The sequence below is a fragment of the Crocodylus siamensis genome, chromosome 1, assembly GCF_052110815.1.
Source record: "Crocodylus siamensis isolate JL-2025a chromosome 1, ASM5211081v1, whole genome shotgun sequence".
Taxonomy (NCBI): Eukaryota; Metazoa; Chordata; order Crocodylia; family Crocodylidae; genus Crocodylus; species Crocodylus siamensis.
In genome coordinates this window covers 421,062,276-421,082,511 of record NC_143395.1, presented here as the reverse complement: position 1 = coordinate 421,082,511, position 20,236 = coordinate 421,062,276, and the positions used below count along the sequence as shown (strand labels likewise).

Sequence of the window (20,236 nt, the reverse complement as noted above, 5' to 3'; positions counted from 1 at the left end):
CATGGCCCCGGCCCCTCTCTCTGAAAAGGGCTGGCCTTGGTTTGGATGTTTCTCAAGGCAGTGCCACTTTTCTCCTGGGACTTGGCACCAGTGAAAGGAGACGGACACGGCTGGAGTTTCTCCCATTCACAGGAAAATATGACCTGGTGCTTTCCCTTGTCAGCTTGTATCTCACTGCAGCATCACCCGCAGCGGTCTGGATCCCAGCCGCCCTCCACCGACACCCCGGCCATGGCGCAGAGCGCCCGGCTCCCCCCTTGGGGCGCGCACCCCCACCCCAGCGCCGTGCTTCACCCGCCCTGCACCAGTCCAGCTCTCCCTGCCCCACCTCCTCTTCTCCCACTGTAGGAATTGGGCAATCCTCGGGGTGAAGTGTTGGTCCTTATTATTATGGGATGGAGCCTGAGACCAGAACTCCCCCCTGTTGCTCCAGAGTTACTTTCATTTCCCCTGTTCAGTGTTGTTTGTTCCTGAATAAAACAGCCTGAGGTTTTGGGCCTGCAGAAAAGAAAGTCTCAGTACTCTTTGCTAAGTCAGGAACTTAACACCTACCTCCTCTGAGTCCCTTGCACTGCTGCTGCCACCCTCCCAGCATGTGCCCCAGCTCAGCCCTCCTTGGGCTGAGGCGACCCCCAAAGAGAAGCAGAGACAGGAGATGCCTTCAGGCCAACCCCTTGCTTGGTGCTCCGGGCCCGGGATAACTGCTCTGAGCCCTGCACCCCAGCAACGGGCCCTGCAGTAGCCTGAAATCACGAGCACGCGAGGCCCCTGCCCTTCCTGGGCTCTGGCACCTGCTAGCAAGGAGCCCAGACGGTGCAGGAAGAGCCGGGGACAGGGGTGCGACAGTAATGCAGGAGCTGGGGTCCCCTGGCACTGCAGTGCTGGGCAGTGACTGCTCACGTGTGCACAGAGGAGCAGCACCTGCCGCCCGCGCAGTGGGTGCAAGTGGCTGGGAGCTGGATCCAGAGCTGCAGGCAGGGGCAGGAGCCAGGGGTGAAGCTTCCCCCGCCCGGAGTGGGGCGGCAGGAGCCGGAGCAGCAGCTGGCAGCAAGGGCAGCAGAAGAGTGACCGTGTGAGCCCAGGCAACTGGAGCCGTGCTGGAACGGCCCCTCCAGAGCCTGCGCTGGACTGGCTGGGGCCGGGCTGGGCCCGGGGTATCGGGTGTGGGTGGGAGCACGGCACACCCATGTGCAGCGCTGCAGAGGGAGCTGTGGACACAGCAAGCCCTTTTTTTTCTTTTTTTCCTGTTTTTTTTGCACTGGTCCTGGAAGCCCAACAATACCCGGTCAATGCATGGAGTGGACGGAGCAAGCTCCAGTTCCACCACCCAACACCAAGAAAAAAGCTATCATCACCTGACTGATCATGGACACAGCAAGCCCTGCTGCATGCAATCCCACAGGCGAGGCTGGATCCCAGGCAGTCCCATCGCACAACCCCCAAGACACACCCCAGCACAGGGCAGGGCGAGCAGGGAGCAGATCCTCTCGCCCTCTCCGAGCACTGTTCCTCGCACACCAAGCCCAGAGGGAGGTTTTTGGTGAGTTGTTGCAGTGGGAGGTGGTGCTGGCCCAGCCTGCAACAGCTCATCACAGCTCCCTATGTGGCCCCGGGGCCCAAATAATTGCCCACCCCTGGGATAACCTCTCAGTATTGCTCAGGGAACCATGCTGTTGTTTTCATTTTTACCTGCTTTTTATGACTTTGTAGCTGGAAATCAACTAAATGAATCAAATCAATTAATTATTAGGGGTGGCCTTTGAATTCTTTATATACTAATCTTTCAGCTCCACATCACTACAGTGAAGAGCAGTGACCTGGTGCGGTGTGGCACACACAGGCCTTTGCACTTTGGAGGTGCAGGGAGCGCTGGCTTCCCCAGGGACAGGGGCCTTGGTCACTGGCATCGTACAAACACCGTGGAGGGCGACTGTTGCAGGTCCTGGGGAGCAGGGCAGGCCGGTGCCAGGACCTCTGGAGAGCAGTCCCTGAACTGCGGGTGCCACAACTGTGTGTTTCTTTAAGGGGATTTTCATTTCTGCTCAGTTACTGTAGTGTGTGGTTGTGTCAGCAGACCCCTTCCAGGTTCATTCCTGTAAGCAGCTTTCCTTTCAGTTTTGCACCTGCTGGCAGCGGCAGGAAGGCGGGTGCACAGAGATCCTGTAATGTATTAAATGAACAAAAGGACAGTGAGGGGCGCCTTCCCCGAGGCCTCTGGGCCAGGACCTCCTGTCTGGACATCGCCCCACCACCGGAGAAGACAACACGGTGGTCCAGCACTCAGCAGGTAGGGGTGGGGGCCTGGGCAGGGGGTCCACGCTCATGCTGAGATATTCACACATGGACCCACGGACCACTCGTGGGACCTGTCAGCATGGGGCAGGCAGACACTGCTCACGGGTCAGAGCCCAGACACACGTGTGACAGGGTCCCCTGCACCGTCCCAGGGCTCTGGGACTGGCACAGACTAAGCCTAGAGGGTCCCCGGGCGATGGCCCTGGCTGCTCACCCCTGAGCCCAGCCCGGCTGGCTGTGGGTGTGCGAGGTGCCCCTGCCTGTTTCCCTACACTAGTGTGTGCAGCCTGTGCATGCATGCCGTGAGGGGCAGGGGCTCTGGCTGGGTCTGGCACGTGCGTCTGGGTGCGAGGTAAGGGGCGGTGGTGGGTCGGAGGCAGAGACACGGGCATCGCAGGGATCAGCGCAGCACTCAGGGGAGGTCTGGGTGTAACCAGTGGCACGTCAGTGTAACGGTGGTGCCCACCAGGGCTGTGCGACACGGCACCGTTCTCGTTTGCCTTGAATTTCGATGGTTCGGTCTAACACCGGGGATGGGAGGTCGGCTCAGCTGGGCTGAGTTCGTTTCCCCAGCGCTATGGTCGAAACATTTTGACTACCCTCGTGTTGCTTTGAGGCTGTTTCACAGCCCTTTCTCTTGTTTGGATATTGCTGTGCTGACCTCGGAAAGAGTTGAAACAGGGTTGAAACAAAACAGCCGTGGGAAATTTTGCACAGCCGTAGTGGCCACCACTCCCTGCATGATGTCCCCCAGCGTGTGCCAGGGTCTTGTGCATCCAGAAGCCCGGCCCTGCCCTGAGATACCCACGGCGGAGAAGGGAGGCTGAGGAGGGGCATCCTGAGACCAGATCCCTCCCTGCTGGGTGATCGGGGCTATCCCAGCAAACAGGCCCTTCCCCAAGCCGTCCATCGCTGCCATCTTAACTCCCGGCAGCGTGACCTGTTGTAATGGCTCTGCAGAGCCCGTTTCCATATGCGTCCACCCGCGACATCTGGTTCCCACCCACAGCCCAGAGCAGGGCCCTTGTCCCAGGCGGGGTAGCTCGGGGCGCAGATGCTCGTACCTGCCGGCTCCTGCTGTGGGGTGCGCCTTGCTGCTGCGTGGCACTGCCCAGGCAGGTGCCTCTGGAGAGCCCCTTCCCTTCGCACCATGCCGCCTGCTGCCCTGGCACCAGCATCCCAGCCCTGGGCATGCTCAGGCTGCCCATGTGCTTTTCTCTGCTTCCCAGGCCTCACTGCCATGAAAAAGAAGGTTTCCTTCTTCCTCAGCCCCTCAGCGAGCCCCTCTGTGCCCGGCTGCATCGCTCTGCTCATCACGCTCCAGGTTCACCGGCTGGTGGCAGGTAGGACTGCTGCTTCCTTGTGGCGTTTGCTGCCCCAGGGCTCCTGACACGGTCAGAGATGTGACCCAGCACCCGCTCCCCCAGCCTTCCCCGCTGGACCCGGCACGGCCCAGGGCGGGCAAGGAGCTTCCTTCTGCGCAGCCTGCGCCCAGGCCTGTGCCAGCCCCGCTCCTGCTCCTGTCATCTCGGCGTCACCCTCCTCCCCGAGCCAGCCCAGCCCCGGCCTCTTCCCTCCCCTTCCTACCCCATCCCCACCGCTGGTTAGAGGCCTTCTGCATGGCAACTCCTGCCACTGGGCGCTTCCCCTTGTCCCTAGTCATGCCTCCAGTTCAGTCTGCGATGAGCCTCTTGCAGCCCCTGAGTCCGCGTCTCAGGTCCGTCTCTCCCTTGGCTACAGGGTGTCAGCCACAGTCGTCTGACGTCAGGGAGAAGGCAGGGCAGGGGGCTCCTTGCATCAGTGGGTCGCAGCCTGGTTAGACTGACAGCTCACGTGTTAGACTCGAGGCTCACCGTGGAAAATGCCAGCTCTTAGCAATCACTCATTTCTTCACTATGGAAAAACAATGAAGCAACTCCTGTGGTGCAAGGAAGCTTCTGTTGCAGGAGCATGTATGTTTAGTAGGAAGTATCTGGAGGCATTTTTAAACATGTGCCAGATGCAGCGCCGGGTGCTTTTAATGAGCAGTCCACACTAATGAAAAGCGCCCAGCACTGTGCTGCATTGGGGGCAGTTGTAGAAGTGGCGCAGCATGTGTCAGCACCGAGAAAATGGTGGCAGTGCGCTTTGAACGAAAGCACATCAAATGTATTTTAGTTTAAACCGCACCACCCACCATTTCCTCAGTGCTGATGTGTGCTGCACCGCTTGTACAACTGCACCCGATACAGCTCCAGGTAGATTAATTATTTGCTCCAGCAGACTCAGTTAATCAAGTCTGCCCCAACGTGCTGGGTTTCCAACATGGTGTAGCAGACTCATGGTCTGTGTATAAATGCCCTAGAGTGCCACCTTGACCTCCCTTTTGTCTGCCTTTGCTGCTAACCATTTGTCTCTCCTGGATTCACAAGGGCCCCTTTCCCTGGTCTCTGACTCAGGGAACTAAATCCATGGCTGGGATGCATAGTGAAATGTGGCCAGCCGGCAGGGCCTGGGACTCTCCCCTGAACCCGGTGGGCTGCGGTGCGGCTGGAAGACCCAGGCCTGGGCCTCCCCCAACATATACCTGGCCCTTCCTGTCAATGCATGTGCAGGGCCCTGTCCCCTCTCCTTTGTCCCTGGTGGGCCCAGGGCCAGAGAGCTGACCCGCTGCACAGGGAGGCCGAGGGAGGCCATGCTGTCCTCTGCCCGCTCCGGCCAGGCTGCTCTGCGTGCATGTTTGCCTGTGTCCTCCTTTATGTTATGCTGCCGTTGAAGCTGCATTCGCAGAGTTCATGGCTCCTGTCCAGTTTCATTTCCCTCTGGTCTCGCGCTCTTCCCCAGCCCAGTTCAGAGTGATTGGACCGGACCGGCCAGTTGTTGCCTCTGTGGGAGAAGTCGCGATCCTTCCTTGCCGCCTGTCCCCCGCGACGAGCGCGGAGAGCATGGAGGTGCGGTGGGTCCGGTCCCGGTTCTCGCCATACGTGCACCTGTACTATGACAGCCAGGATCAGCCTGGAAAGCAGATGCCGGAGTATGTCGGGAGGACTCAGCTCCTGAAGGACAACATCACCTCTGGGAGCGTCTCGCTGAGAATACGCGGGGTGCGACCCTCCGACCACGGGCAGTACACCTGCTTCTTCCAGGCTGGGGTCTCCTCTGAAGAGGCTCTGCTGGAGCTGCAGGTCACCGGTGGGTAACTCCTGCTAGAGTCTGGGCCTGCCCACAGTGCACTGGCTGGGGCTGGAGGGCTCAACGGGAGCAGACGATAGCTCACTCGCCAGTCCCCAGATCCCATCTCCGCCTCCAGTGCCTGCAGTGTGCGCGCCCTGGGAGAGGAGGGGGATTTATTTCCTGAGAGCAGCCCAGGAGGGTTTTCCATTCACATCCGTGCCCCAGGGTAGCCTGTGGACTTTGGGGGCTGGAGCGCACCAGGGGAGGGCCACGGGGCTGGGGCAGAAGGTTTCAGTGTGACAGACTTTTAACACTTCATTTGATGAACATGTCATATGTACTGGTGGCGGGGGAGGGATGCTATAGATATGGTCCAGGAACAATGCGAGAGGCAAGGGTTGTTTTGGCTGATATCTTTCCTGGTTATATTGGTCTTTATGCAATTTTGCTTACATTGGGTATATTTTGATATTTGTACATATGTTGGATATGTTGATTTTGATGTGAGTTTTCATATATTGATTTCGAGGTGAGAGGCAAACCTTGTCCCTTGCATAACAATGCCCCACTCCTAGAGAAGGTGAGCTGTGGGGAGGGGGGGACTTGTCCTGTGTATGGATGCAGACACAAGAGTCCTAATCTCTGCGTGGAGAGTTTTGCTGGATTTCTCCAGCCCCCAGCCCCTCTGGAATAAGGCTGAAGCACTGGGGGCTCTGGGCTTTACCCCGTCTTGCTAATCTTCAGCCAGTTCACACGCTGGTCATTGTGCCCAGGGGATGTTTCCTGGTCTCCTTGCTCGTCACCTTTTCTGTCTAATTCAAAAGGACACGCTGCGGGAAATGCAGTGTGTTTATCAGTGACAGGCTAACACAGCTAATCTAGAGACCAACCGGGACACTCTCCGGGGACCAGCAGCTGTAGCCTGGGCCAAGGCTGTTGAAGCAGAGGCCAGTCCGTCTCTCCCCTTCGGTGCCTGCGGGGTGTGTTTTCATGCCCTTGTCAGGTCAGGGCCCAACCCTGGATGCAGCCCAGCCCCAGCCTCTTTCAGGGTCAGCTCAGAGGAAGATTACACAGAGGCAGGCATAATCTAGAGACCAACCGGGACACTCTCCGGGGACCAGCAGCTGTAGCCTGGGCCAAGGCTGTTGAAGCAGAGGCCAGTCCGTCTCTCCCCTTCGGTGCCTGCGGGGTGTGTTTTCATGCCCTTGTCAGGTCAGGGCCCAACCCTGGATGCAGCCCAGCCCCAGCCTCTTTCAGGGTCAGCTCAGAGGAAGATTACACAGAGGCAGACTCCCCAGTACAACCTGGGCAGGGACGTGCTAGATATGTCTCAGCTGCCGGCCGCACTGCCTGGCCTTTGCCCATCGCGCTTGGCCCTTGGTGACGTGCTGAGCCCAGCCAGGCCTGACACGCAGCTCGGCCCAGCTCAGCTCTGAGTTTGCAGCTGAGAGCTGGGAAGCTATCGGTGCTTCCTTGTGTAACCCCCTACCTCACCTCTCCCCAGCATCTATTTGTTATCAAAGCCCTATTTAAAATCAGCAGCTACTTTAATTCAGCCAATCAGAAAACATCTTCTCACATATGTATGGTAAGACGCACCAAAACCCACGGGACCCCATGTGCTCTCGTATGAGCTGATCAGCATGCTCTGACCATCACGCAGGGCATGCGCTGGGGAAGCTGCGCTGCCCTCGCACTGCATGAGAGCCCGGATCCGTGCCGGGCCCTGGGTGGGATCCCGTGCAATCAGGCATGGTCAGTGTAGGGCACAGGCCCGCGGCCGGGGGTGAGAGCACCCACAGAGATGGACGGAGCAGGTTACCCCCTTGAAGCTCTCGCTCCCGGCTGTGTTCATCTCGCAGGGCTCTGGCAGAGCTGAGAACAGCACAGTGCCCCTCCCTGGGCCTCCTGCCCTGCACAGCGACGTGTCGCTCCCCTGGCTCAGATACCAGCTCCCAGCCCGGGGCAGAGACTCTGCAGCTCCTCAATCCTGTGCCTCTCTAGATCACTGCCCATTTCTAGTCCATCCCCCCTCCCCCTCCAGCAAAAGGCCATCACAAGCAGTGTGCAAGTGCAGGTTGTGCAGGTGGGTGACTGGGGTTTAGGGGCTGGAAGTGCAACAGGGTCCAGGGTCCAGCCCTGTGAGTATCGTGAAGGGAAGGGGCTCCCAGACTGCACAGGGCCCATTCCCCAGTGTTCATCCTGTAGTGGCTCTGCTGAGGGGCCTGAGGAGGCTCCTTCCCGAAGGTCTGAGCTGTTGATGTAGCAGGAGGGACTGGGATTTCCAAGGCCAGAAATTGTATTTTGCAGTCCGCGTCCCTCAGGGATGACCAGGAATTGAGTACTCACACCCAGCGGTGGTGCTGGGCGAGTCCCCCGTGCATCTAGAGCAGTTGTGTCAGACGTTGAACCGTGGCTGAATCCCGCCGGGGAGCAAAGCGTTCAGCCTGTGGGGCTATAGAGTGGCTGGGGATTCAGGCAGTGCCCAAGTGGGGATGGGGCCTGCTGCCAAAATCGGGGGCAGGGAGCCCTATTGGTGATGTGTGCGAGTAGTGGGGCGTGAGCAACTGGGCTGAGCTGCATGTGTCCGTGTCAGGGGTTAAGTCTCCCCCCTGTTCGCCCCACCACAGCCATTACCTGTAGCATGGCGGCACTGCTGCCGTTTACCCTACCACCGCCACTGCTTGCCCCACTGCCACTGCCACTGCCCCCGTGCCGTGTCCAGAACCAGCCCGCAAGGATCCCTGCAGTCAGCATCTGGCCCCGGGGGTGGGTGAGTTTGCAGCCCTGGTCTAGACCTAACGCAGGGTTTGTCTCTTCCTCTGCAGCACTGGGCTCGGACCCCCACATCTCTGCTGAAGGTCACCAGGATGGAGGGATCCGGCTGGTGTGTCGGTCAGCTGGGTGGTACCCAGAGCCCGAGGTCCAGTGGAGGGATCACCGTGGGCAGCTGCTACCAAAAACATCTGAGAAGATTTCCACAGACACTGAGGGACTGTTTCATGCAGAGGTTGCTGTTGTGATCAAGGAAGAGTCAAACCAGATCGTGACCTGTTCTGTCAGGAGCCTGATCCTGAACGTGGAGAAAACAGCCTCCATCAGCATTACAGGTCAGTGCCTGCCACACCGTGAGCTCGGCGTCGGGGTGGGGAGGGTGATCCCTGCTCACGTGTCGGACATGTAGGGAGCCGTTTCCCCGGGCAGCACAACGGCCCGTCTGTGCTGCTCTCCGCAGGGCTTACGGGGACACGGGAGTTTGCCGTGACACTGACACCAGGACTCAGGCCAAGCGCCCTGGGGCTGAGCCGAGAGCTGGGCCCGGGTGAGCCGGGGGGGTCAGGCAGTGCGTCCTGCCCAAGGTTTGCAAATGCCACTTAGGGCTGGGGGGCCTCCGCTTTGGGCACCCAGCTGAGACACCCGAGGGAGCCTGGCGTTCAAAAGCAGGTGCTCAGCACGTCTCCACTCCCAGCCCCTCTGGGGTGTCTCGGCCTGGGTGTGCAGAGTCACTGCTCCCTGCCGCTGCTGCCAGGGGCTGCACAAAACATGGAAGTCCAGAGCAGGGTCTTGAACTGGGAGTAGCTGCAATCAGAAATGCGGTGCGACGTGTGAGCAGGGCAGGGCAAAGCCTAGGACGCACGGCCCTGGGCTGGCCCGGGCCCTTCCTCTCCAGGTGTGCTCGGTCCCAGCCAGGAGGTGCTTCTCAATGGCAGGCTTTAGCCAAGCCCTGGTACTGCTTTAGTCAGACCTGCATGACTGGGCTCAGGGCAGGGGAAAACCAGATCATCCATAAAATCCTATGTCTAAAAGGGGTCAGATTAGGCTCTCCACAATCACCTGAACCCTTCCCTGGTGCCGGTGTCTGTCCTGGGTTTCCCTGCAGAGCCCCACAGTGCACGCAGGGTCTCTGGGTGCACAAGGAGACTCAGGGGTGCAGCTCCCTGGGGGCGCGGGGGCGTCAGTCTCACTCAGGCAAGAATCCCATAGTTCCTGATCCCTGGCTGGAGGGTGTTGCCCTTCTGCTCAGGGGCTAATTAATCACCTCGTTTGGGGTCAGGAAGGAATATTTCCCTGTGATAGTGCTGGTGCAGACCATGGGGGGATGGGCTGCCTCACTCTGTAGCCTTGGGATTGGGGGGAGGCAGAGGGCATGGCTCCCTTCATTGGGTCTCTGAAGTGTATTTAACAACCGTGCCGTGGCAGGATATAGAGGGTTTTGTCGGGTGAGGCTGCTCTTGTGGCCCTCAAGCTGTTTGCCTTTTACCTGTGTGAGAGGATTGACTGTGCAGTGCTTGGAATAGGCTAGACAAGCGCTTGTGTGGGACAGATTCATGGACATTTGGGCTAGAAGGGGCTGGGAGGCTCATCGAGTCCAGCTCCCCACCCCAAGCGCAGGAAGTCAGCAGGGATCACAGGATCCCGGCAAGATAAACATCCAAATGTCTCTTGAAGATGTACAAAGTGGGTGCTTGAACCACCTCCGTTGGCAGCCTGTTCCAGACCTTGGGGGCTCGGACAGGAAAGAAATTCTTTCTTGTGTCCAGCCTGAAACAGTCTCGCACTAGTTTGTGACCGTTCGACCTCATCATCCCTTGGGGCGCTCTGGTGAACAAATGTTCCCCCAGATCCTGATGGTCACCCCCAATAAACGTATAGGTGGCCACCAGATCACCCCTGAACCTGCTCTTTTCCAGGCTAAGGAGCCCCATTGCTCTCAGCGTCTCATCATACGGTCTGTTTTCCTGACCACTGATCATGCGCGTGGCTCTCCTCTGGACTCTCTCAAGCTTCTCCACATCCTTTATGTATTGTGGAGACCAAAACTGGACGCAGTACTCCGGCTGCCGCCTCACCAAGGCTGAGTACAAGGGGAGAATGACGTCCCGGGATTTGCTTGAGAAGCATCTGTGCATGCAGGCCAGCGTTTTGGTCCCTATGACCCCCCAAGTCCTTTTCATCTTTAGTGCTAACCAGCGTAGCACTACCGAGCCTATCAGGATGCTGCAGGTTTTTCCTCCCAAGGTGGAGAACCTTGAATTTTTTTGGTGTTGAACACCATCAGGTTTTCGTCCAGCCATTTCCTGAGCCTGTCACAGCCAGAATAACATGGTGATAGCACTGTTCATCTCAGGGCCTTTGGCTGTTGCTCCTCAAATCACTGCATGCCTCACAGGGAGCACGAAGGGCCCTCCCCAGGGCATCGGGCTGGAGGCTCAGAGAGGAGAGCCCTGGGCTCTGAGCGCCCCGACTCACTCTGTGCAGGCCCAGAGCACTGGCAGGGGAGGAGAGGGGATAGAGAGCTGGATGCAGGACCAGGCTCCCAGGGAGACAGGAAAGGGGCTTCCCATCAGGCCTGTGTTGTGAAAGCTTCACCCCGGCAGGGCTCCAACAGTCGCCTCCTTGATCCCTCCCACCACAGAGCAGTGGCTCCCCAGGCAGGCACAGAGCGAGGGGCTCTGGAGCGAGACGTGCTGCTTCGGGCTCTGAGAAGCAGGACAACCTCACGCTGGCACAGAGCTCAGCTTTTGCCCTCTGACTGGAGGAACATTGCTTGTTTTTGGTGACCTGCTGGACAAGGAGCCACTTCCCATGAGGATCCCATGATGCCCTGAGGAAGGGGAGGTCGCTGTCTCTCTCCCTCAGTCTGGCAGAGGTGTCTGCATCCAGGGGTTGTGCTGCTGGGTCCGGTTTTTTCCCGCAGTGACCGCTTTGCTGCCACAGGGCAGGGGAGGACAGCGGGTGCATTAGCCAGGTGGGAGCTTGGGATCCCAGTGTGCAAAGCATGAAGCACGGAGGAGCCCTGTCAGCCTGAAACCCATGAGGAGGGTGTGGCGGGCCAGTAGGGGGCGCTCCCGCGTTGAGCCGCCAACCTCCCTGTGCCCGACCCCCTGCCAGGCTCCAAATGCCTCCCTGGGGGCGCCTGATGCTCGGCCGACCCCTCTCCCAGAGCACACTCGCTAGTCTGGGGGTAACGTCACCCCCACCACCCCGAGAAGGGACTGTCTCAGCCCTGTGTCCTCGGGGAAACACAGGCCTAGTAGTCCGACGGGTACTCGACCCGGTACAGGCACTTGGGGCACTTCCCCAAGTCAGGGGGCAAAAAGCAGAGCCTCCCTTCATCCGCAGACCTAAGGGGTCTCTTAGGCGTAATTTAGACCCACCCCTCAATAAGTCTCCCACACCGGTCACAAAGGAGAACTTTATTGATTACCGGGGTAGGGGAAACTAGGGTACAGGGTTGAGCAATATCTTAGAAATCCTTGAGAGCAAACAGTGTGGCTGAGGTAGCCTTTTGATCCCGCATCTGTGTTACTGCCAGCTAGATATCTAATGCGATTGAGTAGCTTGCTCACATCTTCCCTAGGCTGGTGCAATTCCCCTCTGTAAGCAGGCGGTTTCCAGCTCATGAGTTTGGGGGAAAGAGCCAACTTTAGATGGTAAAGCTCCTCTGTGTCCCCTGCATGGCTGCTGCTTCACCTCATGGCTGAAGAGAGAGAGCTTCCTCCCCCCGCAACTTATATAGCCCCTGTGACCTCAGTCACCTGGGCCAGTGGAGGTCAGCCCCAGCTGGCTGTCAGCCAACCAATTTGAAATACATCACCTGTTACCAGGCAGATTCCAGCTCCCCAGGTAGATGCCCCTCACCCAGGTAACTGATGCCAGTCCCGTGGGCAGAGGGAGCAGGTTCCCCCTCCCTCAGGACTGCAGCCAGCTCCGGTTCCCTGAAGAGACAGGCCGAGGGTACGGTCCCCCGTGTGCAGGGCCCACCCTCATCAAACGGTTGCAGCTCAGAGATTTTAGTCACAGTGTCCCAGGGCAGAGATCTTGGGGAGAAACCAAGGTGGCTTTCTGCCACAGAGGGTCCCAGGGAAAACCACAGGTGCCCCGAGCCCTGGGCATTTACTCACGCAGGCTGCCAAGTGAATGCCATATTCTCCTGCAGGTCACTTTTTCCCACGTGTCTCCCCCTGGATGGTGGCTCTGGCTGTGATCGTACCCATCGTGTTGGTGGTCATTGTCCTGGGCAGTTTCTACTTCCGCCGTGCAAAAGGTAATGTGAGAAGGTGGGGAGAGGAGAGCTCCTCTGAGACGGGGCCGGACAGGACGGACGGGGGCTCCATCCTCTGCTCTGAGAGGAGCTCCAGCCACCGGGGATGGGCTGAAGCTGTGGGAGCAGTCTCTGAGCAGGGCAGACCCCACATCTGGGTCTGGGTGCCGGCCTTTCCCTGTGCCATCCCACTCTGGGCCATTGATGTAGCCCAGGAGCCCACAGCCTGCAGTCATGGGTAACTGTCCACCTCCGTCCCTGCTAGGACCATGTAGCTTACCCCTGTCTTGTTCCCCAGGGCCCTGAGGGCCCGTGCTGTGAACTCCTGAGTCCTGGGACCTCACAACCACCTGCCTCTTCCCTGAGACCAGGACTGACTCTTCAGTCTCTGCCCCTCAAGACTTAAGCAAGGACTTTCCCCAGAGCCCACCGAGGTGGCGGCTTCCTGGGCCATGGGACAGGGAGAGCCCGGGTGCACAGACAGGCCGTGCACAGAGGAGCTGAACACACGTTGTCTAGTTCTGGGTCAACATCTGTCCTCAGTGGTGTGAGAGTGATGTTGTAACCTTGATGTAATCTTGATGTTGAAGCCCTGATGGTCCAGGAGTTATGGAAGAGCTGAGGAATTTTTGGGGTGGAATCATTTTTTGGACGAACAACATATCTGGGATTGAGTCAGACAAGCTTTTGAACACAAGACGTTCTTCTTTTGGTCTCCTTTCTCCCAGCTGTGCAGTTCAGCCAATATGAGATATAAACCTGCTCCCGAAAACTCCTAGCCGCTGGCATGTTTCTTGCCCAGTTAGCAATGTACTGACAGTTTCTGTACTGGCAGACAGGGAGATGCTGCCCGTGCCTGGGGTGCGACCAGGGAGTTTGCTGGGCTCTGCATAATGCTTGTTCTTTCTCCCTTTACAGAGAAGTACAAGGCAGTGGAAGGTAAGTGCCCTTTACTAGCTTCACTTGCCTCCCTGCCCTCACTGCAAACACCTGGAAAACCAACCACGTGTCCCTCCCCATCTCCAGAGGCCTCCTAACACGGACAGCTCTGAACGGGACCAGTGCTGAGGGTGCTGCAAGGCCCCGGCCATGTGTGCGGTGTCTATTAGGGGCAGTCTTGGGCACGGTGACCCCTGTCACCTTCCACACACAGCACAAGCAGGGTCACACCCACGTGCTCTCATGGGGCTCAAAACTTCCCTGCTGTATGTGGCGGAAAGCCACCTTGTTTCTCCCCAAAATCTCTGCCCTGTGACACTGTGACTAAAATCTCTGAGCTGCAACCATTTGATTAGGACAGGCCCAGCACACAGGGGACTCCACCCTGGCTGGTCTCTTGAGCTGGATGCATTCCTGAGGGAGGGGAAACCTGCTCCCTCTGCCTACGAGACTTGCACCAATCACCTGGGTGGGGGGTTTCTACCTGCGGGGCTGGAATCTGCCTGGCAACAGGTAATGCATTTCAAATTGGTTGGCTGACAGCCAGCTGGGGCTGACCTCCACTGGCCCAGGTGACTGAGGTCACAGGGGCTGTATCGGCTGGGAGGGGGAGGAGGCTCTCTCTTCAGCCATGAGGTGAAGCAGCAGCCAAGCAGGGGAGACAGAGGGGCCTTGCCATCGGGACCTAGCTCTCTCTCACCCCCAGACTCCAGAGGGGAAACTGGAGAGCTCTGGAAGATGCTTGTGAGTAAGCTACTCAGTCGGATTAGATATCTAGCTGGCAGTAACACAGATGCGTGACCAAAAGGCTACCTCAGCCACACTGTTTGCTCTCTAGGATTTCTAAGATATTCCTCAAGCTTGTACCCTAGTTTCCCCTACCCCTGTAATCAATAAAGCTCTCCTTTGTGACCGGTGTGGGAGACTTATTGAGGGGTGGGTCTAAATTACGCCTAAGAGACCCCTTAGGTCTGCAGACGAAGGGAGGCTTTGCTTTTTCCCCCTGACTTGGGGAAGTGCCCCAAGTGCCTGTACCAGATCGAGTACCCGTCGAACTATTAGGCCTGTGTTTCCCCAAGGACACAGGGCTGAGAGAGTCCCTTCTCGGGGTGGTGGGGGTGATGTTACCCCCAGACTAGCGAGTGTGCTCTGGGAGAGGGGTCGGCCGAGCAGAAGGCGCCCCTGGGGAGGCATTCGGAGCCTGGCAGGTGGGCGGGCGCAGGGAGGTGGGCGGCTCAACGCAGGAGCACCCCCTACTGGCCCGCCACACTGCAAACTCACCAGCAGAGCCAGTGTCAGACACACGGGGCCCAGGCAGAGGCCAAAGTGCAGGCCCCTTCCCCTGCCACAAAACCTGGGGTCTCTCTCACTGATATAGACCCGGAGCCGCGTAGTCCGGAAACAAGGGAAACTGCCCCCTTCACTCCCACTACAGCCATCCTGCTCCCCTGAGTGCCGTGTGGCCCCCAGTCACTACCCCCAGCTCAGGGGCTCCAGGCACCGGCGCACGATGCAGTGTGTGGCATCCTCTTCTGAGCTCTGGCACCTCCCCATCAACTGCCTCAGCTCCAGGACCAGGACGGACCCCTCTGACTCTAACTCCGAAGGCTTAAGCAAGGCCTTTGTCCAGAGCCCACCAAGGTGGCGGCCGTCTGGGGAGCCCTGTGCTCTTGTGAAAGACTCTGGGGCAGGGAGAGCCCAGGTGCACATGAACAAGTCATGCTTAAAGGACCTCACAACACATTGTCCAGTTCTGTATCAACTTCTGTCCTCGGTGGTGTTCGAGTGATGTTGTCACCTTGATTGTCCAGGAGTTATGCAAGAAGGGAGGAATATTTGGGGTGGTTTCTGTTATTGGACCCACTGCAGATCTGGGATTGAGTCAGACAAGCTTTTGAACACAAGACGTTCTTCTTTTGGTCTCCTTTCTCCCAGCTCTGCAGTTCATCCAATATGAGATATAAACGTGCTCCCAAAAAGTCCTAGCCGCTTGCATGTTTCTTGCCCAGATGGCAAGGTGCTGACAATTTCTGTACTGGCAGACAGGGAGATGCTGCCCGTGCCTGGGGTGGGACCCGGGAGTTTGCTGGGCTCTGCATAATGCTTGTTCTTTCTCCCTTTACAGAGAAGTACGAGGCAGTGAAAGGTAAGTGCCCTTTACTAGCTTCACTTGCCTCCCTGCCCTCACTGCAAACACCTGGAAAACCAACCACGTGTCCCTCCCCATCTCCAGAGGCCTCCTAACAAGGACGGCTCTGTATGAATGGGACCAGTGCTGAGGGTGCTGCAAGACCCTGGCCATGTTTGCGGTGTCTATTAGGGGCAGTCTTGGGCACTGTGACCCCTGTCACATTCTGCAGCTCAGGGGCTCTAGGCACCAGCACACTATGCAGTGTGTGTGTCGCATCCTCTTCTGAGCGCTGGCACCTCCCCATCAGCTGCCACGGCCCCTGGACCAGGACGGACCCCTCCGACTCTAACTCTGAAGGCTTAAGCAAGGCCTTTGTCCAGAGCCCACCAAGGTGGCGGCCGTCTGGGGAGCTCTGTAATCTGGTGAAGGACTCTGGGGCAGGGAGAGCCCAGGTGCACATGAACAAGTCATGCTTAAAGGACCTCACAACACATTGTCCAGTTCTGTATCAACTTCTGTCCTGGGTGGTGTTTGAGTGATGTTGTAATCTTGATTGTGCAGGAGTTATGCAAGAAGGGAGGAATTTTTGGGGTGGTATCTGTTATTGGACCCACTGCAGATCTGGGATTGAGTTAAACAAGCTTTTGAACACAAGACGTTCTTCTTTTGGTCTCCTTTCTCCCAGCTCTGCAGTTCATCCAATATGAGATATAAACCTGCTCCCAAAAACTCCTAGCCGCTGGCATGTTTCTTGCCCAGATGGCAAGGTGCTGACAGTTTCTGTACTGGCAGACAGGGGGATGCTGCCCGTGCCTGGGGTGGGACCAGGGAGTTTGCTGGACTCTGGATTAACGCTTGTTCTTTCTCCCTTTACAGAGAAGTACAAGGCGGTGGAAGGTAAGTGCCCTTTACTAGCTTCACTTGCCTCCCTGCCCTCACTGCAGACACCTGGAAAACCAACCACGTGTCCCTCCCCATCTCCAGAGGCCTCCTAACACGGACAGCTCTGAACGGGACCAGTGCTGAGGGTGCTGCAAGGCCCCGGCCATGTGTGCGGTGTCTATTAGGGGCAGTCTTGGGCACTGTGACCCCTGTCACCTTCCGCACACAGCACAAGCAGGGTCAGACCCACGTGCTCTCATGGGGCTCATAACTCCCGTGCTGCACACTCACCAGCAGAGCTAGTGTCAGACACACGGGGCCCAGGCAGAGGCCAAAGTGCAGGCCCCTTCCCCTGCCACAAAACGTGGGGTCTCTCTCACTGATATAGACCCGGAGCCGCATAGTCTGGAAACAAGGGAAACTGCCCCCTTCACTCCCACTACAGCCACCCTGCTCCCCCGAGTGCCGTGTGGCTCCCAGTCACTACCCAACTCAGGGGCTCTAGGCACCAGCACACGATGCAGTGTGTGTGTCGCATCCTCTTCTGAGCGCTGGCACCTCCCCATCAACTGCCTCAGCCCCCGGACCAGGACGGACCCCTCCGACTCTAACTCTGAAGTCTTAAGCAAGGTCTTTGTCCAGAGCCCACCAAGGTGGCGGCCGTCTGGGGAGCCCTGTGCTCTTGTGAAGGACTCTGGGGCAGGGAGAGCCCAGGCGCACATGAACAAGTCATGCTTAAAGGACCTCAAAACACATTGTCCAGTTCTGTATCAACCTCCGCCCTCAGTGGTGTTTGAGTGATGTTGTCACCTTGATTGTGCAGACGTTGTGCAAAAGGGGAGCGGTATGTGGGCAGGCGAGAAGGGAGGAATAGGCTGCAATCAGACCTGGACAGGTTACAAGGGTGGGCGGAGGAGAACAGGATGGGTTTCAACACTGGCAAGTGCAAGGTGCTGCACCTGGGGAGGAACAACCGGCACCATACCAACAGGTTGGGGACCTCCCTTCTCGTCAGGACTGAGGCAGAAAAGGATCTTGGAGTCATCACTGACTCCAAGATGAGCATGGGCTGGCAGTGTGGAGAGGCAGTCAGGAACGCCAACCGCACCTTGTCGTGCATCCACAGATGCATCTCGAGCAGGGCCAGGGAGGTGATCCTCCCCCTCTATGCGGCACCGGTCAGGCCGCAGCTGGAGTCCTGCGTCCAGGTCTGGGCACTGCACTTCAGGAGGGATGTGGACAACATGGAGAGGGTCCAGAGGAGGCCACTGGTATGATCAGGGGCCAGCAGGGCAGGTCCTACGAGGAGAGGCGACGGGACCTGAACCTGTTCAGCCTCCACAGGAGAAGGCTGAGGGGGGTCTAGTGGCCTGTTACAGACTAGTCAGAGAGGACCAGCAGGCACTGGGGGAGTCCCTGTTCCCCCGAGCACCGCCAGGAGTGACCAGGAATAACGGTCACAAGCTGGCAGAGGGGAGGTTTAGGCTAGATATCAGGAGGCGCTGCTTCACAGTCAGGGCGGCTAGGATCTGGGACCAACTTCCAAGAGAAGTGTTTCAGGCTCCTACCCTGGGGCGCTTTAAGAGGAGGCTGGATGAACACCTTGCTGGGTCATTTGACCCCAATACTCTTTCCTGCCATGGCAGGGGTCAGACTTGATGATCTGCTCAGGTCCCTTCCAACCCTAGAAACTATGAAACTATAAGGGAGGAATTTTTGTGGTGGTATCTCTTATTGGATGCACTGCAGATCTGGGATTGAGTTAGACAAGCTTTTGAACACAAAGCCTTGTTCTTTGGGTCTCCTTTCTCCCAGCTGCACAGTTCATACTCTAAAAGATATCACCCTGCCACCAAAACCTGCTGCTTGCACACTTCTGCCATAAACCCCTGGATGCCAACCTGCTCCTGGCTCTGTGCTCTCCGACAGGGGGTGCCGGCCTTGTCTGGGGTGGGGCCAAGGGCATCTGGGTGCTCCACATTAATTCTTGTTTTTCTCACTTTGCAGCAAGATACAAGACAGTATCTTGTCTTGTAAATGACTTTTTACTGGCTCTACTGACACCCTGGAAATCAAACCGCTCCCCCCCATCTCCTGGGAGGACGTGTGCCAGGACGGCTCTGTAGGGATCATCCTGGGGAGGCTCCGGGCCCCAGCCCTGACTCCCAGCACCCTCCATCAGGCAGGCCTGGAGACCTAAGCCCCTGTTGCCTTCCCCATGCAGCACATGCAGGGTCAGGCCCACGTGCTCCCATGGGTCAGCTTGATCCCCGGCTGGACCTTCCCCAGCTGAGCCAGTGACAGATCCATGAGGCCAGGGCAGAGGCGAGGACATGGGGACCTCTCTTGTCCCAGCTCCGGACATCTGGGACCTCCGGCTCCAGCTGCCTCACCCCCAGCACCAATCCTGACTCCTCCTCCGGGAAAGCCTCAAACTGCTCTCCGTGTCTGCCCTGGGTCGGGTGTCTCCGGTGGGGAGGACATGCGGCTGCCTGATGCTGGGACCTTGTGTGGCCGTGGCACAGAGCAGCCCTGTGAGGCTCTGGGATCCCTTTCTGCAGGTCATGGGGGGGCGGGGGGGTGAAGCACAGCGCATTTCAGCTCAGCATCCCTGAACTCGTCTGGTCCCACAGTTAAACCAGCCCCTCCACCCGCAGCTGCCAGCCAGGACCTCGCCTTCCTGCTCAGGCCTGCCCGTGTCTGGCCCAGGGTTGGTGTGTCTCTGGCAGACAGTTTGTCCCCTTCTAGCACCGGGGCCTTTTCCTTCTGGGTCTGTGCTCTCCCCCGAGACCTGGGACAGGTGGGCTCTCTCCTCACACCGTCTGGCCCCATGTCCCGAGATGCTCCCACCTCCAAGAGGCTTTTAAACACTGCATGACTGACCAAGGTCCCTGCTCTGGGATGGGCCTCGGAGATGCCTGGCCCACAAAGCATAGGGACAGAGCAGTATTTGCGGTGCAGCAACATTCATAACGGTCCCCATCTAATCCAGGGCTCCAGGAAAGATGTCCCCGCTCACGGCCACAATCCTGTGTGGCGCTGAGTGCCCTCTGCTCCAGTGCAATCCTGCAAGAACTGCGCACACGCAGCACCGCTTGGGCTCCCAGCCAGCATCACCGCAGTCATGAAATCGCTTCCCGGAGAGAGAGACCTCTGGGAGACCTTTGAGCTGGGCCCAGATTGTTTCCAGCTAGGGGTGAGGGGCCGGGGACCGGCAGGAGCCAGGCACGGTCCCTAGGTCTCAGACTGCCCCGGGGCTGCTCTGCCTGACTCTGGTTGACTGTGGTCCCCGAGGAGGAGACTGTACCCTGACGTCCCCTGCCCCGACACCCCCTCCCCCAGATTAGCAGGTGGCAGCTGGCACAGGAGTGGGTGACTCTGCTCCCCGCCACCTGAGCACTACCTGCACCCGGGCACTGCTCACGTGTGCAGTCAGGACCAGCGTCCGCCCATCTGCCCCATCTCTGCACAAAGGGGCTGGAGCGGGGGTGGGGGGTGGCCCATTGTCCAGTTCTGTCTCCCTTGCACCCGTGAGTAACTCGCCCCGGGGACAGCCCCACTGGTGCCTAGGACCGGGGTGGGAAAGCGTCACAGTACAGGGGCTGGAGAGCAGAGGCCCTAACTATGGACTGGGGCCCCGATCCTGCCGTCTGCACCAGGCGGCACTGCTGCTGCAGCCAGCACTGTCTGTCTGTAGTGTGGGGGCAGCCTTGCCAGGGGGGATCACGGCTACTGACTGACCTGTTTCATTTTCCTTCCCTCTGCTCTTCCCCGGGACTCTCCGCCAGAGC

The 20,236-nt window shown here is 58.4% G+C and overlaps 2 protein-coding genes across 5 annotated transcripts in view; one reads left to right on the top strand and one right to left on the bottom strand.

The window, feature by feature from the left end:
- The window catches only part of LOC149875568 (butyrophilin subfamily 1 member A1-like), a 232,924-nt gene that overhangs the window by 153,115 nt on the left and 59,573 nt on the right, over positions 1-20,236 (bottom strand). The gene's annotated exons all lie outside the window — the stretch shown is intronic.
- On the top strand, positions 2,151-18,998 carry LOC149875570 (butyrophilin subfamily 1 member A1-like). 4 transcript variants are annotated; one of them, XM_090030911.1, is made up of 8 exons: positions 2,157-2,287; positions 3,565-3,638; positions 5,119-5,466; positions 8,277-8,558; positions 12,389-12,496; positions 13,412-13,432; positions 15,558-15,578; positions 16,440-18,998. In XM_090030911.1, the coding sequence occupies exons 1-8, from the start codon at positions 2,175-2,177 to the stop codon at positions 16,556-16,558; spliced, it is 1,086 nt and encodes a 361-aa protein (XP_089887037.1). In that variant the 5' UTR covers positions 2,157-2,174; the 3' UTR covers positions 16,559-18,998. The 4 variants fall into 4 exon arrangements, 3 of the variants coding, with proteins under 3 accessions (XP_089887038.1, XP_089887037.1, XP_089887036.1); XM_090030912.1 differs by lacking the exons at positions 13,412-13,432; positions 15,558-15,578; positions 16,440-18,998 and having other exon boundaries at positions 2,151-2,287; positions 3,525-3,638; positions 12,389-12,764; XM_090030910.1 differs by lacking the exons at positions 13,412-13,432; positions 15,558-15,578; positions 16,440-18,998 and having other exon boundaries at positions 12,389-12,764.